The sequence below is a fragment of the Notolepis coatsorum genome (genome assembly GCF_963971535.1).
Source record: "Notolepis coatsorum genome assembly, chromosome: 8".
Lineage (NCBI taxonomy): Eukaryota > Metazoa > Chordata > Actinopteri > Aulopiformes > Paralepididae > Notolepis > Notolepis coatsorum.
The window spans coordinates 117126901-117142546 of NC_140172.1; the positions used below are offsets into that span (position 1 = coordinate 117126901).

The 15646-nt window shown below is 42.5% G+C and overlaps 1 protein-coding gene across 1 annotated transcript in view; it reads right to left on the minus strand.

The window, feature by feature from the left end:
- Positions 1-15646, minus strand: part of LOC311232972 (pterin-4-alpha-carbinolamine dehydratase 2) — a 49730-nt gene that overhangs the window by 30327 nt on the left and 3757 nt on the right. Inside the window, exon 2 of the mRNA XM_084319817.1 lies at positions 7959-8090. Within this exon, the coding sequence (XP_084175943.1) occupies positions 7959-8090 (132 nt within the window). The remainder of the gene's footprint in view (positions 1-7958; positions 8091-15646) is intronic.

The window sequence follows — 15646 nt, forward strand, 5'->3', positions numbered from 1 at the left end:
GAGAGGCTTGGGGGAGATTTGGTGGAGAGGGAGGCCCCTGTCAGAATAGAAAGAGGGGATCAACCCACTAGAATGGACCTGAGGGACGGGAGGGTAACGTCTGTCTGAGCAGACACAGCCTCCCTGCCTCCTCCTCCTCCCGGCAGCTTGTTCTCTGTGCACCTGTGCTGCTTGTTCTCTGTGCTGCTTGTTCTCTGTGTACCTGTGCTGCTTGTTCTCTGTGTACCTGTGCTGCTTGTTCTCTGTGCTGCTTGTTCTCTGTGCTGCTTGTTCTCTGTGCTGCTTGTTCTCTGTGTACCTGTGCTGCTTGTTCTCTGTGTACCTGTGCTGCTTGTTCTCTGTGTACCTGTGCTGCTTGTTCTCTGTGTACCTGTGCTGCTTGTTCTCTGTGCTGCTTGTTCTCTGTGCTGCTTGTTCTCTGTGTACCTGTGCTGCTTGTTCTCTGTGCTGCTTGTTCTCCGTGTACCTGTGCTGCTTGTTCTCTGTGCTGCTTGTTCTCCGTGTACCTGTGCTGCTTGTTCTCCGTGTACCTGTGCTGCTTGTTCTCTGTACTGCTTGTTCTCTGTGTACCTGTGCTGCTCCTTAGCGCTCATTAAGTTTTGTGTTTTGGTTCTGTTATAGGTCTCGTCTTGTTTTGGTTCTAAGGCCGGAGGTTGAAGCACTAAAAGTTCTTATTTGCAAACCTTTCTGATGATTTATATTAAAAATATATATATAATTAATAATAATAATAAATAATAATTATAATAATTATAATAATAATATAAACTGGCCAAATATTTGTTAGTGTTAGTGCCATGCTCTACCCATTGAGCTACACAGGGAATGGAACCTCTAACCCTGGCAGTGGTAGTGCCATGGTCTACCCATTGATACACAGGGAATGGAACCTTTAACCCTGGCAGTGTTAGTGCCATGCTCTACACACATTGAGCTACACAGGGAATGGAACCTCTAACCCTGGCAGTGTTAGTGCCATGCTCTACACACATTGAGTTAATCCCTTGCTTTATTGAGCTACAACAAAACACAAAAGTAGTTCTGACGAGTCCGGCCTCCTCAACACCTTGAGTGTCTGTATATAACTAATGATTTAACCTGTTAGTTACCAATGGCTCTCCTGTCTTGCTTTGTTGACAAAGGGGGAAAAAAAGACCAGCGAACTTTGGATGACTACTCAAAAGGAACTAAATATATATCCCTCCTCAGCCGTTGAGGAATGTTTGCTACTAGAGAAAGACCGGAGAGAACAACCGTCATGAGACATGTCTGAAAAACAATCCGATTTAGCCTGTCCTTTCCACGTCGAACGCAACGCTTGTCAAAACAGGCTGTACTGAAAATATTTCTTTAGTTTTCTCGCATTTGAATGTTCTGTTGAGGATTTTCGAACACGGGTGTTCAAAGTGTTTGCTGTGACGTCATCATTGGGGAGTAAGTTTACCTACGGGCTATCTATGTAAAATTATATTATCTAGCATAATTATCTATTAATTAGATCGTGACGGATTCAGTCAGTGCCTGTCTATTTGCTTTGTCTAATTGCAGTGTGTTTGTTTTGTTTACGTGTATTTTATTTATAATATTTTTGTATGCGTTTCGTCAAAATATGGTGTCGAGTGTGAATGTACATTCTTGTGCTGTCACCATGTAAGTTATTGGACCCCAGGAAGAATGTAAAAGCTAATGGGGATCTTAATAAAACAAACAAACAACACTCGCGTGGATCTTCACCCCCTCGAGGAAGCGTCTCGAGAACACACAGCCGAGGCTCTTCCAAGAAAACACACCGCATCTCAACGTCTAGCCATCTCGCTCGGTTCACAGGACTCTCCTCCCCTCCTTCATCCGCCCCAAACGCAAACCACATGGCCATCTCTAAACATGCATAACATCATGATATATACACAAAACAACATCAATGACTTTTGACTCCCAACATATCAGCGACTGCCAGAAAAGAAACAATTCCAAAAACCAAACTTTACAGAATCAGAAGTGGAGGAGCGAGCCGGGCAACACATGGTTGTTTCCACGTCGTGTACGACTGTTTGGACCGCTGTCCACCCAAGCTAGAGAAAGGATTTCATCTCTCAAACCTAATTAAATATCTTGGCACTTGACAAAGAAAGTAACTTGCAGTCACCTCTCAAGACTACTGCCAATAAGAAGGTATTGTGTACCCGCATACCACAGATGAATTACCAGAGATGGTTGAAACAACATCACAACACTTTCCACTTGCTGTAATCAAAGAGAATTAACTCTAAAAAGTGAGTCCGACTGTCTTTTTTTTTTTTCTTCTTTTTTCTTCAAGCCCTGGTGTGTTATTTTTATTTATTTATTTCTGTACATATCTGCGTGTACAGTGTGTACATTCTTGCAGAGTTTCATCTGTAGGAGGGAAAAGAAAACGCTTATGTGGAACTTTCTTAACCCATTGTAAACTGGAATACAGATCAGTCTAATCCCAGTGTTTACAAACATTACCAGCATAAACAAACCTTCTACAGCCACAAAATACAGCAAATGCAAAAAACGAAAACAAAAAATTACTCATGTTTACCTGTTGTCTAGTTTTAGTAGAGCTAAGTCAAATAATCTAGAAAATTAAAACCCGTCTCTATTCTCATTTATTTTTGGCCAGTGCGGTGGGGGCTACTCATTTGTTTACGTTGGGATCGGCCGAATGGGCCTTTAATTGGCGGCAGTGAGTGGCATGTATAGTAGTACCTTGTGTATTCCAACTCTACCAGTTTTTTTTTTCTCCAGTGGCTTTTCCGTGGCCCATGGGTGCAACTCTAGCGCCCTCTGGAGGCTCAGAAGGGGGAAGAGGATCAGCCTCACAGAGATTTGTTTCTCTCATTATAAACTCTCTGGGATCTGATTTCTCCCAGAGCGCCATCACGGGCAGATAAGTGGCCGGGTGGAAATCAGCCAGCGTGTCGCTCCTCATCTCCAATCCCCTCTTGGTAAAGAGACCTTAAAGTACAGCCATGAAAGAAAAAAAACACAGCTAGAACATTTGCACACAAAAAAATAAGGAAAATGCACAAGAGAAACGATGGTTCGGTGGGGCGGTGGGATGGTGGTGCGCGAGAGGGAGAGGGAGAGAGAGAGAGAGAGAGAGAGAGAGAGAGAGAGAGAGAGAGAAACATATGCCAACATGTTAAATTGGAACAACATGAGCTCATCTCCAATACCATTGGGCAGACAAGGAATAAGAGAGAGAGAGAGAGAGAGAGAGAGAGATTGGTGGGTGGGTGGCAAGAGAAAGAAAGAAAAAAAAAAGAAGAAAAAAAAAAATGGCCAAACTAACCAGAAGGAATGATGGGATTGTTAGTGGCTTTCTGAAGCACATGAAACATTTTAACCAATTTGATTGTTTGTGAAAGAAATCATTCTGATCGAAACCCCAATTGCTGCCAACTGGTGGCCTGGCGCGTCTCAGCCGTAATGCAGGCTGACGTGTCTGGGGGTAAGAGGAGAGGGGCTTCAGAGCCGGCAGGGAGCAGACGTGGGGGAGGTCAGCGCGCACGCCGCGGCTTCAAACGCAGGAGAGTGTAAAAAACAGAGTATGTTAGAGGCTAAAACAACTAACTACGGGATTATAGGAAGTCCGCTAAGTGGCCTTGAGATGCTGCAGTTTACTACTGCAAATACTGGGTTTGAGGGGATAGAGTCTCGCGGGCTAGCTGGCATACACGGGTGTGAAGAAACAGGGTTATACTTAAGAGAGAACGAAGTCGCAACCCTCCTGCTCCGCGTCCAAGTGGTTTGATTTCCTTCTCCCCAAGTATATGGTTTTGCTGCTAATCAGCACCTCGTGAACCTTGTGTGTCGGTGTGGGTCCGTCTCCCGTACGTGCAAAGAAATGGAGTTAACGTAGCCTCGTTAAAACGTGGCATCGGAGCTTTCCATGTCCCGGTGTGTGTGTGTGGAGTGACTCGATGATACCACTCAACAGTTGCGATAGTCTGCATATACCGTGTACACTTTTGGAAAGCAACACAATAATAAAATCTGTGTGATCATTTGGAGAAAAGAAAACTGGGCGCCTGCCTGTTCTGCCCAAGGTAGTGAGACTACACCGCTCTCACACCTGATGACCTCCACCGCTGAACTCCACAGGCCTGCCTCCTGATGGGACTCAACAGGCCTGCCTCCTGATGGGATTCAACAGCCCTGCCTCCTGATGGGACTCAACAGGCCTCCTGATGGGACTCAACAGGCCTCCTGATGGGACTCAACAGGCCTGCCTCCTGATGGGACTCAACGGGCCTCCTGATGGAACTCAACAGGCCTCCTGATGGGACTCAACAGGCCTGCCTCCTGATGGGACTCAACAGGCCTGCCTCCTGATGGGACTCAACGGGCCTCCTGATGGAACTCAACAGGCCTCCTGATGGGACTCAACAGGCCTCCTGATGGAACTCAACAGGCCTGCCTCCTGATGGGACTCAACAGGCCTCCTCCTGATGGGACTCAACAGGCCTGCCTCCTGATGGGACTCAACAGGCCTGCCTCCTGATGGGACTCAACAGGCCTCCTCCTGATGGGACTCAACAGGCCTGCCTCCTGATGGGACTCAACAGGCCTGCCTCCTGATGGGAGTCAACAGGCCTGCCTCCTGATGGGACTCAACAGGCCTGCCTCCTGATGGGACTCAACGGGCCTCCTGATGGAACTCAACAGGCCTCCTGATGGGACTCAACAGGCCTCCTGATGGAACTCAACAGGCCTGCCTCCTGATGGAACTCAACAGGCCTGCCTCCTGATGGGACTCAACAGGCCTCCTGATGGGACTCAACAGGCCTCCTGATGGAACTCAACAGGCCTGCCTCCTGATGGGACTCAACAGGCCTGCCTCCTGATGGGACTCAACAGGCCTCCTGATGGGACTCAACAGGCCTCCTCCTGATGGGACTCAACAGGCCTGCCTCCTGATGGGAGTCAACAGGCCTCCTGATGGGACTCAACAGGCCTCCTGATGGGAGTCAACAGGCCTCCTGATGGGACTCAACAGGCCTGCCTCCTGATGGGACTCAACAAGCCTGCCTCCTGAAAAGAATATCTGAAACTAAAAAGAGGAACCTGTCCCTAGCTACACCTGCAACCAATCAGCCTATAAACACACGTGAATTTGTGCGTTTCCGATGGTTACGGAGCCAGCTGTGCGTCTGGCGGGCTGTATTCTGATCCCTATGTAACAAATCTCCAGTCCACGTACTACAGCCCCCCGAAGATCAGAGGAAAACACTGAATCGGACAGAGGGATAAATCAGTCCGTCTCTAGACCGAGACCCCACCCCCTCCATATATGAAAACTATGAAATAACAGTATTTCATAATAGATTGTATTGGCAGATAAAACTGAAAGAATGGAACAGGTGTCACCTCTGTCTGTCTGTCTGTCTGTCTGTCTGTGCGCGTTCTCTTTCTTTCTTTCACCAGGCAAGAAAGGATAAGCCTACGGTAAATTGTATTCAAAATTATAGCCTGGGGGTGTATCCAGGGTCGTCCAATGACCACATCTATTATTCTACCAGCCAAATTGAATGTTAGAATGTCTGTAGAGCTGCCACAGTTTCTAGTGCCATCTAGAATAAAACAACTTTATGGCCACAGACCAAATGGACCTGGCTTGTGTGTGTGTGTGTGTGTGTGTGTGTGTGTGTGTGTGTGCGTGCATGCATGGATTATTAGACTAATTAGAGGCCTTTCACGGAATGTATAGAATGCCCATTTTTCCACCATGTTTGAATAAAAGAGTTGCTATGTGCAAGACAGCAGTTGCTACTGTATGTGTTGATAAATAAGAAATAGGTCAACGAATATTTAATGATTTGATGTCTTGTAAACAGTGGAACAGTAATATCGTGTTTTTCCAGTGTTTTACCTACTCTACTCTCTCTATCGTGTGAACGCTTGATAGAGACACAAACAGGCCTACAGACAGATAGGGAATCAGGTCTGTGCATGTGGCTCATGCATTAGGGTTGGACAATATGGAAGACATTAATATTAGAGTTCTCCAGTCATGTCTTGACCTCAAACTGGTCCTCATAAGTAGGCCTATAGTAAGACAAGTACATACACACACACACACAAACTCACACATGAAAGCACACATACAGACAAACACACATGTGAATATGTGCCATGTGGACGTGCGCACACACACACACACACACACACACACACACACACACACACACACACACACACACACACACACACACACACACACACACACACACACACACACACACACACACACACACACACACACACACACACACACACACACACACACACACACACACACACACACACACACACACACACACACACACACACACACACACACACACACACACACACACAATCATCATCATCATCAACCTTTATTTAAAATTCTCTGACAATTTACAATGATGCTGAGATTACACAGAGGAAAGAAATACAAGCATACAAGATCAGCAAACAATCAGTTAAAAAAAATATATATATATATAAAAGAAATATATAAATATATGTCATATATATATAAATATATAAATAAATATATATATATATATATATATATATATATAATATATAAATACAACCATACAAATCAACAAGCAAAATCAGTTAAAACACACAAGTAGTATGTTTTGTGCCACTTTGCGAGGGATTCCATGACTCTGCTGCAGTCTTTCCAAGATCAGTCCTGACACGAAGTAAACCAGCCACTGGAGCGAGTCAAAAGTGGACCAGGGTTCCAATATAACATTGATGTAATATATGATAGTAACTTTCCAACCAGGGCTTCATAGAGTACACGCTCACACACTAGCAGCCACTTTAACATGAGCACACACACACTCATGCTGCACACGCTCACACTATGGACACTTTACAGAAGGAAAGATCACTTTAAGAATAGTATAGCTTGAGATCGTATAATATGAATGAAAGAATGAATGAATGAATGAATGAATGAATGAATGAATGAATGAATGAATGAATGAATAGTTTATTTCTTGGACATGTTATTCTTCTTATTTCTTCAAACAACTCACAGTGTCTTGATCCGTCAGACCAAACAATCATAACAAATTTAAAAAATCCAAAAAAAACATTTAAAAAAAAGAACAAAGAAAAAACAGGAATTATAAACAAAAGAGGAATGTGTTTGGTTGGCAGACATGTCCAAAAAAAGGAGTAGAGGGAAGCTTAGCTTATTGATCCCTACCTATAGCATTGTATAGCAGTGTACATAAAGACCTAATGCCTCATCCGTAGCTAACAGTGTACTGCACTGCCACAGGACCTGTGGCATGCTCTGTAAATAGCTCATGTACAGATACCGATATGCCTACTTTGTTTACTTGTTTATTGCACTATATCGCTCTATTGGTTGGACTCTTATATTATTACTTGTATTATGCACATCGTTGCAGGCGAGACCCCCTGCATTTCACTGTATACCTGTATGCCGTGACAAATAAAACTCTTGTATCTTGTATCTTGTATAGAGATACAGATACCAGTGAGTATTGTCTCTCAGTCAGAGAAGACCAACCATATCATAGAGAATATAATGGGGAGTATTGTAGTATCACTGGCAATAAACCTCAGGGCTGAGTGGTAAACAGAATCTAAGGGCGTAAGCGTGGAGGCAGCAGCATGTCTGTAAATTACAACCCCATAATCCAGAATTGATAGTAAAGTTGATTCAATAATCCTCTTCCTACAAAACTAGGAACGCTGGTTTTATTTCTGTATAAAAAGCCAATGTTCCGTCGTAATTTGCTAACAAGGTTCCTGATGTGGTCGTTGAGCCAGATGCCAAGATACTTGTAGTCTGTAACCCTTTGTTTGATTAAAGTAAAGTTGCAGGTTCTCCATGGCCAGTTTCTCTCTCTCACACACACCCACCCACCCACCCACACCCACACACACACAAATACCTGATTGAAGGTTTTGAAGTGCAGCTCTTTGTAGATGGCGTCACGCTCCTCCACCTCCACCCAACCAGTAGCCCTTAGCTCCATCAGCAGCTGCTCTCTGTCTGCTGGGGGGAGCCAGTGGGAGTCTGTGGCCTGGACGGGTTTAAAGGTGCACTATGTGAGATTTGTAGTTTTTTTTTAATCATTGGAATGCCGCATACAATGGGGGACTGTATTAAGTATGGCTGCCCTCCCACGTTTGAAGCCATTAAAAATGGTCCATGTATATACTGTACCACAATGCAAAGTCTAAAGCATCCTCTTCGGCTATTAGCAAGCATTAGCACTAACGTTTGCTACTAAACATTAGTGCTACTAGGTCAGCTACCAAATGTTACAGCTACTAATGCTAGTTAGTGTTGACAGCACCTACCTAATGTTAGCTGCAACATTTGGTACCCGACATTAGCTCTAATCGTTGATAGCCATTGCCAATGTATAGTGCTAAAGCTAGCCAACAGGAAAATAGGATGTGCTAAATGCTTTGCATTGTGGGGTAGATTCATTAACCCTTAGAGACTCACCATAGACTCATAGACAGACACTATTCTATTTGTCTTTTTTAGCGGGGACAGAGATAGCAGGTCAACAGTAGATGCCACGTAGAAGTGGTGACATCATCTGAGAGCTGGGAACCTGACGATTAAATTGAGATGCAGCTCAGCACTGTGTGACAAGATTTTCTAGTCAGAAATCTGTAATAAACAATGTGTCTAGAACATTATGATGGAAGTATGATGGCCATTCCCAGGCTCAATTGTGTCTCATAAGTTGCTGCAGCAATGTTTGGGTTGATACCATTACTGACTGTTACACAGATTTGGTGCAAAATGTAACAATTTTTTACCACTCAAGGATCGATAAACATGGTCAGAAATCCCTCCAGAAATCCCTCCAAGACTTTATTCTTAAGAAATCTCCAAATGTCAAAAGGTACATTTGTCTATGGTTATCCTTAACACTTTGAGTGCCACGCCCGAGAATATTCGGGTTTACGCCCCGACCGTTGAGTGCCACGTCACGGCTATTCTCTGGTATTTTTTTATTTGCGATCTGAAATCATATTGCATCACTCGAGCCTACCGTTGGAGATCCAGGGACCGCCGGCGCTCAGATCTGAAAAAAGCGCCACATATCGTCTCCCAGATGGTAAATCACCCTTTTGGAATGGACTCAATGAAAGTGAATGGGAGAACGGATTTCTGACTCCACATTTTACTTCTCACTGATGCAGCCGGGGTCTACCAGAGTTCATTCTGGAGCCTCTGAGCCGCGCGGATCATGTGTTCTACTGTATACACGGTTGATCAATACATTTATCGATTTTTCCGAATGGCGATCGGAAATTGGAATAAACCATTTGGATACCATCTGACCTCAGGTAAGGAAGCTATGTTATCAGTGTTAGGATAATCAGACTCGTTTTCACGGAGATATAAGCGTTTCCACTATATGTGATATAGCTGTTTTGACTGTAAAAGCCATGAGGAAATAACAGCATTATCAGCGCACGGCACGAGCGTGCGTGCGCACACATATACTATCGATCATCTAGCGTTTATTTGAAAACTATTCATAAATAGGCCGACAAATGACAACGTTCTGGAATATTCCAGTAAAAGGCGATTATCATAGAATGTGTTGTTTTTCCCCGGAAAACGGGTGATTTTCAAAATGCTATCAAACGGAAATGAAGCGATAAAAATACAATCTGCCTTGCCAATGTTGACTGGAAAATGAGTCTTTGATAAGCGACGGGCAGATTAGACACATAGCCATAATTTAAAACATAGATTAGGCGATATTAACGTTAACATTGGGAGTGTATGGTGGCATCAAGGGGGTAAAAAGGAAAACCCGGCGTGGCACTCAAAGTGTTAAAGGAACGTGCCAACATTATGGGAAATGCGTTTGCCGTCTTCTTCAGAGTCAGACAAGAAGTTAGATAATAACTTCCTCTCAGTGTGTTCAGTAGAAAGTTATCCAGCTGCAAGCTAGCCTAGCTTAAATGAATGGAAGCGGACACAGATGAGATACACCCCTCGCAGAATTTTAAGCTAGGCTACTGGTATATCGGCTTCAGTGGCGGCTCGCCACTAGGGGCGCTCGGGCGCCGCCCCCCCTCAGGAACTACCCTGGTTATATGAGAGAACAAGAAAAATAAGTGTTTAGTTTTTTGTTTTATAGCCCTATAAATAATATAAACATGTTTAAAATGAATAATATTTACTCATTTTAAGTATGTTTGTATTTCCAATGCACAATATAACGTTATTATCGCAATTAAAAAACACTCGTTTTCCAGAGCAGGAAGTGACATCACGTTTTTTTTATTTTTTCGTATTTCTCGGCCCGGGCTATACGCGATAGCGCTCTGAGTGCGCGTCACAGTTTGATCGCTGTATCCGTCACAGCCAATCAGTGCATAACGCGTTGTGCGTTGAAATATGACTATTATGTTGGAATCCGGGCGCGATTTGAAGCGGTCTAGCCAGTAGCGTCAAGAATATCTGTAGCCGCATTTCGCGGAGACGCTCTCTGATTGGCCGACGCCAGTATTTTTTTCCGTAGCAGAATTTCACAGAGACGATCTCTGATTGGCCGAATCCAATTTCTAATGTTCCAATTCTAGGTTATTCCTAGGTTGGTCGGTGGAGATAGTTGTGTTGTTGTGAGAATGATGCAGGCAGCTGTTTGTCTTAGACGAGCGTGCCGTGACTGCAAGTTCTTTAGACTGTTAAGCTTAGGCACTCTTTCAAAGTTGGTTAAGGTTAGAGTTTGTCTTAGAGCATGGCGATAGAACGCCAGGTAGTTTGCAGTCTGTTCGAGCGGAAATGGACAAAGGAATGTACTTGTGTTGTGCTAACGAGCTAACACTTGGCTAACAAGCTATATGGCGGATTATACACGTTTATCAAGCTCTCCTGCCCTGGACGTTTCAACTAAACAGTGAGTCTCTCTCTCTCTCTCTCTCTCTCTCTCTCTCTCTCTCTCTCTCTCTCTCTCTCTCTCTCTCTCTCTCTCTCTCTCTCTCTCTCTCTCTCTCTCTCTCTCTCTCTCTCTCTCTCTCTCTCTCTCTCTCTCTCTCTCTCTCTCTCTCTCTCTCTCTCTCTCTCTCTCTCTCTCTCTCTCTCTCTCTCTCTCTCTCTCTCTCTCTCTCTCTCTCTCTCTCTCTCTCTCTCTCTCTCTCTCTCTCTCTCTCTCTCTCTCTCTCTCTCTCTCTCTCTCTCTCTCTCTCTGTGGTTAACGTTAACGTTTGTAAATAGTTTTTTTTAGGAGCAGTACTGTTAGGCTACTGCTGGCCATTCATGAAGCGAGACATTGCTGATTGTTTATTTATTTTATAACACAAGACTATGACTACCAACTGCCTAGCCAGCCGTGTATCAATCTTGGATGCAATAATAACGTTACTTACCACACTGACTATGTCGATGGCTCATTGATTTAACTACTGCAGCTCTCTCGGATTGAAAATACGTGGATTATGGTTTGTTCAATATCGTCTATGTTTGAATGAATGAATGAATGAGAACTTTATTAACAGATTGCAGAATGGGTACAATACAGTACGGCTCAATACACACAATGGCTCAATACACACAATTGTTAAGGGGATGCAGACCAGAGAAAGACGTTTGTCTTGTTTACATCAGGGTCCCAGATTTTCGATTCATATCGATAGTTTAATAGCTAGCCTTGGCTCGTTTAACAATATGCAAAATATGTGTACAGCCCTGTACTCATACTGAAGTTATTCTTGGTATATAATAGGTCTGATTGTGTAACGAATCGATTCCACGTCGCGCTGTGTGTGAGAGAGCGAAGGAGAGAGGGAGAGATCTGCCTGTGTTTGGAGACGGGCGAGTTTTGTTTCTAACTTTTCTATTTATATATTGTGTTTCAAGTTGTGAATTAGAGTCTAGACTATACTTTATTTGACTGGTTGTGTGTTGTTGTAGTAACAGCTGAGCGACTCGTTCATAAGAGCCGATTCATTGCCGTGAGCGTGAGTCGAATCGCTCACGTCTTGCCATGAGTCTGTTGCGTGGTACTGTACTGTACATGTTTGCAAAATGTTTGGTATAGCGCCCCTAGTGGCGAAGTACCCACCGGCCGCCACTGATCGGCTTCCATTCATTTGTGCTAAACTAGGCTAGCTTGCAACTGGATAGTGTTGCGTTCTTTTAATTGACCTTGAAAGATGAGGAGAGGGTGTTAGCAATCAAATATTTATTACGGAGTGAATATTCAATATTACAGACTATTTACACAAACAGCTGAGAGTGGACACGGTTCTACTTAGCTTTTGGCACAGCAGAAGTGTGTCCAGCCCCTTCCATCACATTTTAAACTATTTTTACTATTTGTGTTACTGAAAACTGTAAGCGGAGAGCCTATTGGGATGCTAGATCCTAATGTGAAACACTGTGATTCTACCTGTCTATCTTTTTATGCTCGCTTATGCCTGTATTTTTTACTGTTGTGAAGCACTTTGAACTGCAACCTCTGTATGAAAAGTGCTATACAAATAAAGTTATTATTATTATTATTATTATTATTATTATTGCCATTTATACTTGTCTGGTTGGTGTTCTTAACACTATGCCGTCCGTCCACGAGTATATACGTGTTTCGATTCCATGCGTTGTGGACCAGAGCCACGTATATACTCGTGGCAAGTTGTTATTGTTTTATTCCATATTTATAACGCTATTAACGTCCGCTATCGAGATCCATTACCTACCCACATATTTGATTTTCGAAACATGCACTACCGGCCAGATCCGCTTAGGGGCGCCATCGCTCCACTGCAGTATCATTGAGGGGATTTCAAAAAAAAATTATTTTACAGTCCTGTGGGCGGATCATATGAGCCTCGATTCCAAACTAAGACCCTCCATCTTTGATCCAGTTACCGAAAGTATTTTTCAGCCTGGGATAATGGGATTTATGATTAGCCAATGTACATATCGATCTACCAGAATCCGATGACTAATGAAGAAATGCTGCCGGCGATCACATGGCCTGACGGTAGGACACTATTCCCCCAAATTACAGCTGGATTGGACATTGTTTTAAAACCTAACGTGATGATCAGTGAACATGGCTGATTGAACGCACACTATATTGCTAATCAATAATACTAATCGGCGTTCCCCGCCGCCCCCATTTCATCCATAGATGCTCTGTAATAGTCTGGATGCTACGCAGTTTGTTTTATTTCATTCGTATATATACAACAGAAATGGCGTTTGATATAACGGCGCCAACGTTTAGCCTATTATATAGCTTCCTGGAAAAAAGACTAGACGAAAAGCGTGATAAACCTTATATTCACGACGCTATAAAATGACAACCAACCGATGGATTTTTTTTTCTTTAAACCATTATGAAGGCACGGTTTATGCACTCAAGTGACAATGATAATGGACAGATAGCAATACTATAAATGATATATATATCTCTTAGAAAGTACATAGGTTTGTAAACAAACCGCTGTCCTCTGAGGCATAAATCGCCGCAAGACTGCGGACGCCAAAGTGTTAAGCGAATGAGGTGGCTAAGAGAATAAGGTGGTTAAGCGAATGAGGTGGCTCTCTTCCAAATTAGCAGCGTGGTTCAGAGCTTAACAAATTAATATACAAGGTAAACAGTTGAAATAGCAAGGATCTAGAATTACAGTCTGTCTCCTGGTGGTTTCTGAAGGACAGGCAGGGGTCATGGTGACACATAGGCCTTTGCTTGTTTTAATACAATATATATAATAACACATTTTAATGGTACACACATTTGTAGATATTTGTCTATACATTCTTACAATTGATAAATGGATTGACTCATAGATAATATTATACATATTGAAGATCCTGACAATGCTGATATTAGTTCCTAGAATCGTCACCTCATCAGTTCTTGGGCCTGTGGCTTTAAGCAACAGCTGCACTGTCCTTCCGGTCACAAATAGATCTTGACCACCTCAGTAGATACAGACATGCTGAGATGTATACAGGCTGAGACATGATAATAAAAGACATGGATAAATGTATCTAGGGACATAAATAAATGGATTTTAGCCCACAATTGCATTCTACTTAACGGGAGAGTATTTGTGGCTGGTATCGGGTCACTTACAGAACCTATCTCAAGATTGTGTTGACTCACACCTTAAAGAATTGGCTGCAGCACAACCTGGTTATTTAAAGGACACTACCGACTTTCTAAGTAAGCTGTATGTGTGCAGTATAGAAGCTATTGATATTTTGTGTACTATGGATGTTTCTAGTTTATATCCTAGCATCCCACATATTGATGGGTTAAGTGCATGTAGATATTATTTAGATCAGAGAATAGAGCTACATCCCTCTACTGAGGCATTAATATCATTGACTCAGGAAGTCCTTAATAAGAATTATTTTCGTTTTCAGGATCAATATTATTTACAGAAAAGAGGCCTAGCTATGGGCAGCCCGGTAGCGGTTAATATGGCCAACTGTTTTATGTCGAAGTTTGAGTCTGAATGTATTTTCAATAATAATCCATATGTTGGACACATTAAAGCCTATTGGAGGTATATTGATGATTTATTTTTTGTATGGTCAGGCACTAAAGAGGCTCTGGAAGAGTTCCACTTGTTTCTCAACTCTCAGAGAGAGACTATTAAGTTTACTATGAATTATGATTCACATTCCATAGCATTCCTCGATGTATTGGTGAAAAAGAGAGACAATATTGTCCATACCGAAGTTTTCAAAAAAGAGACTGATCTAAATTCGTTTCTCCATTATAGCCGTTATCACCCGCCAGAGCTCAAGAGGAGCCTTCCATTTAGTCAGATTGAGATATAAACGTATCTGTAATACAAATGACATTTTTGATACACAAGCCAAGGAGCTTTGTCAGAACTTTAGATCTAGAGGATATAGTGAGGCCCTTATTGATAATTCTTTTAATAAAACTAAACAGATAAACAGACAATCCCTTTTTACACATAAAGACAAAGTAAAAAGCAACTCAGTAGCATTGGTGTCCACCTTCAGCCCTATTTCTAGAGATATGCATGATATTGTGAACAAATACTGGTACATTTTAAAGTCAGATCCTAAGATCGGAGGTGTGTTTAAGGAACCACCCAAATACTTCTACAAACGGCAACCTAACTTAAGGGACCAGTGAGTTAAAACAGATTTTCCCAAAAAATTTACCCATTTTATGGCTAATATTCCAAATGGCAATTTTCCATATTTGTCTTGTACCCAATGTCATGGCATGATTAAAGAGAAATTTTATTTACAACCAAGTATAGGTAGGAGTATCGCTGTTAGAGGCCGGATTACCTGTAATTCTGATTTTGTTGTTTACTTGCTTAAAATGTCCTTGCAACCTTTACTATATTGGAAAAACAAGAAGACGTTTTAAAAATCGAATTTCGGAGCACAAATGTTCTATAAGAAGAAATGATGAGAAGTCTTTAATTGATTGAATAGTTTATTGGTTTAGAATGGAAAAATCACACATATACATTGGATCACAATATGAAAACAGGTATACATTTTCTCCATTTACCAATAGGATTTCATAAAAAACACAATAAAGCCATAGGCTTGTTTCCATTGTGGTCCTTCATCATTGGTGTCAGTGGATTTATG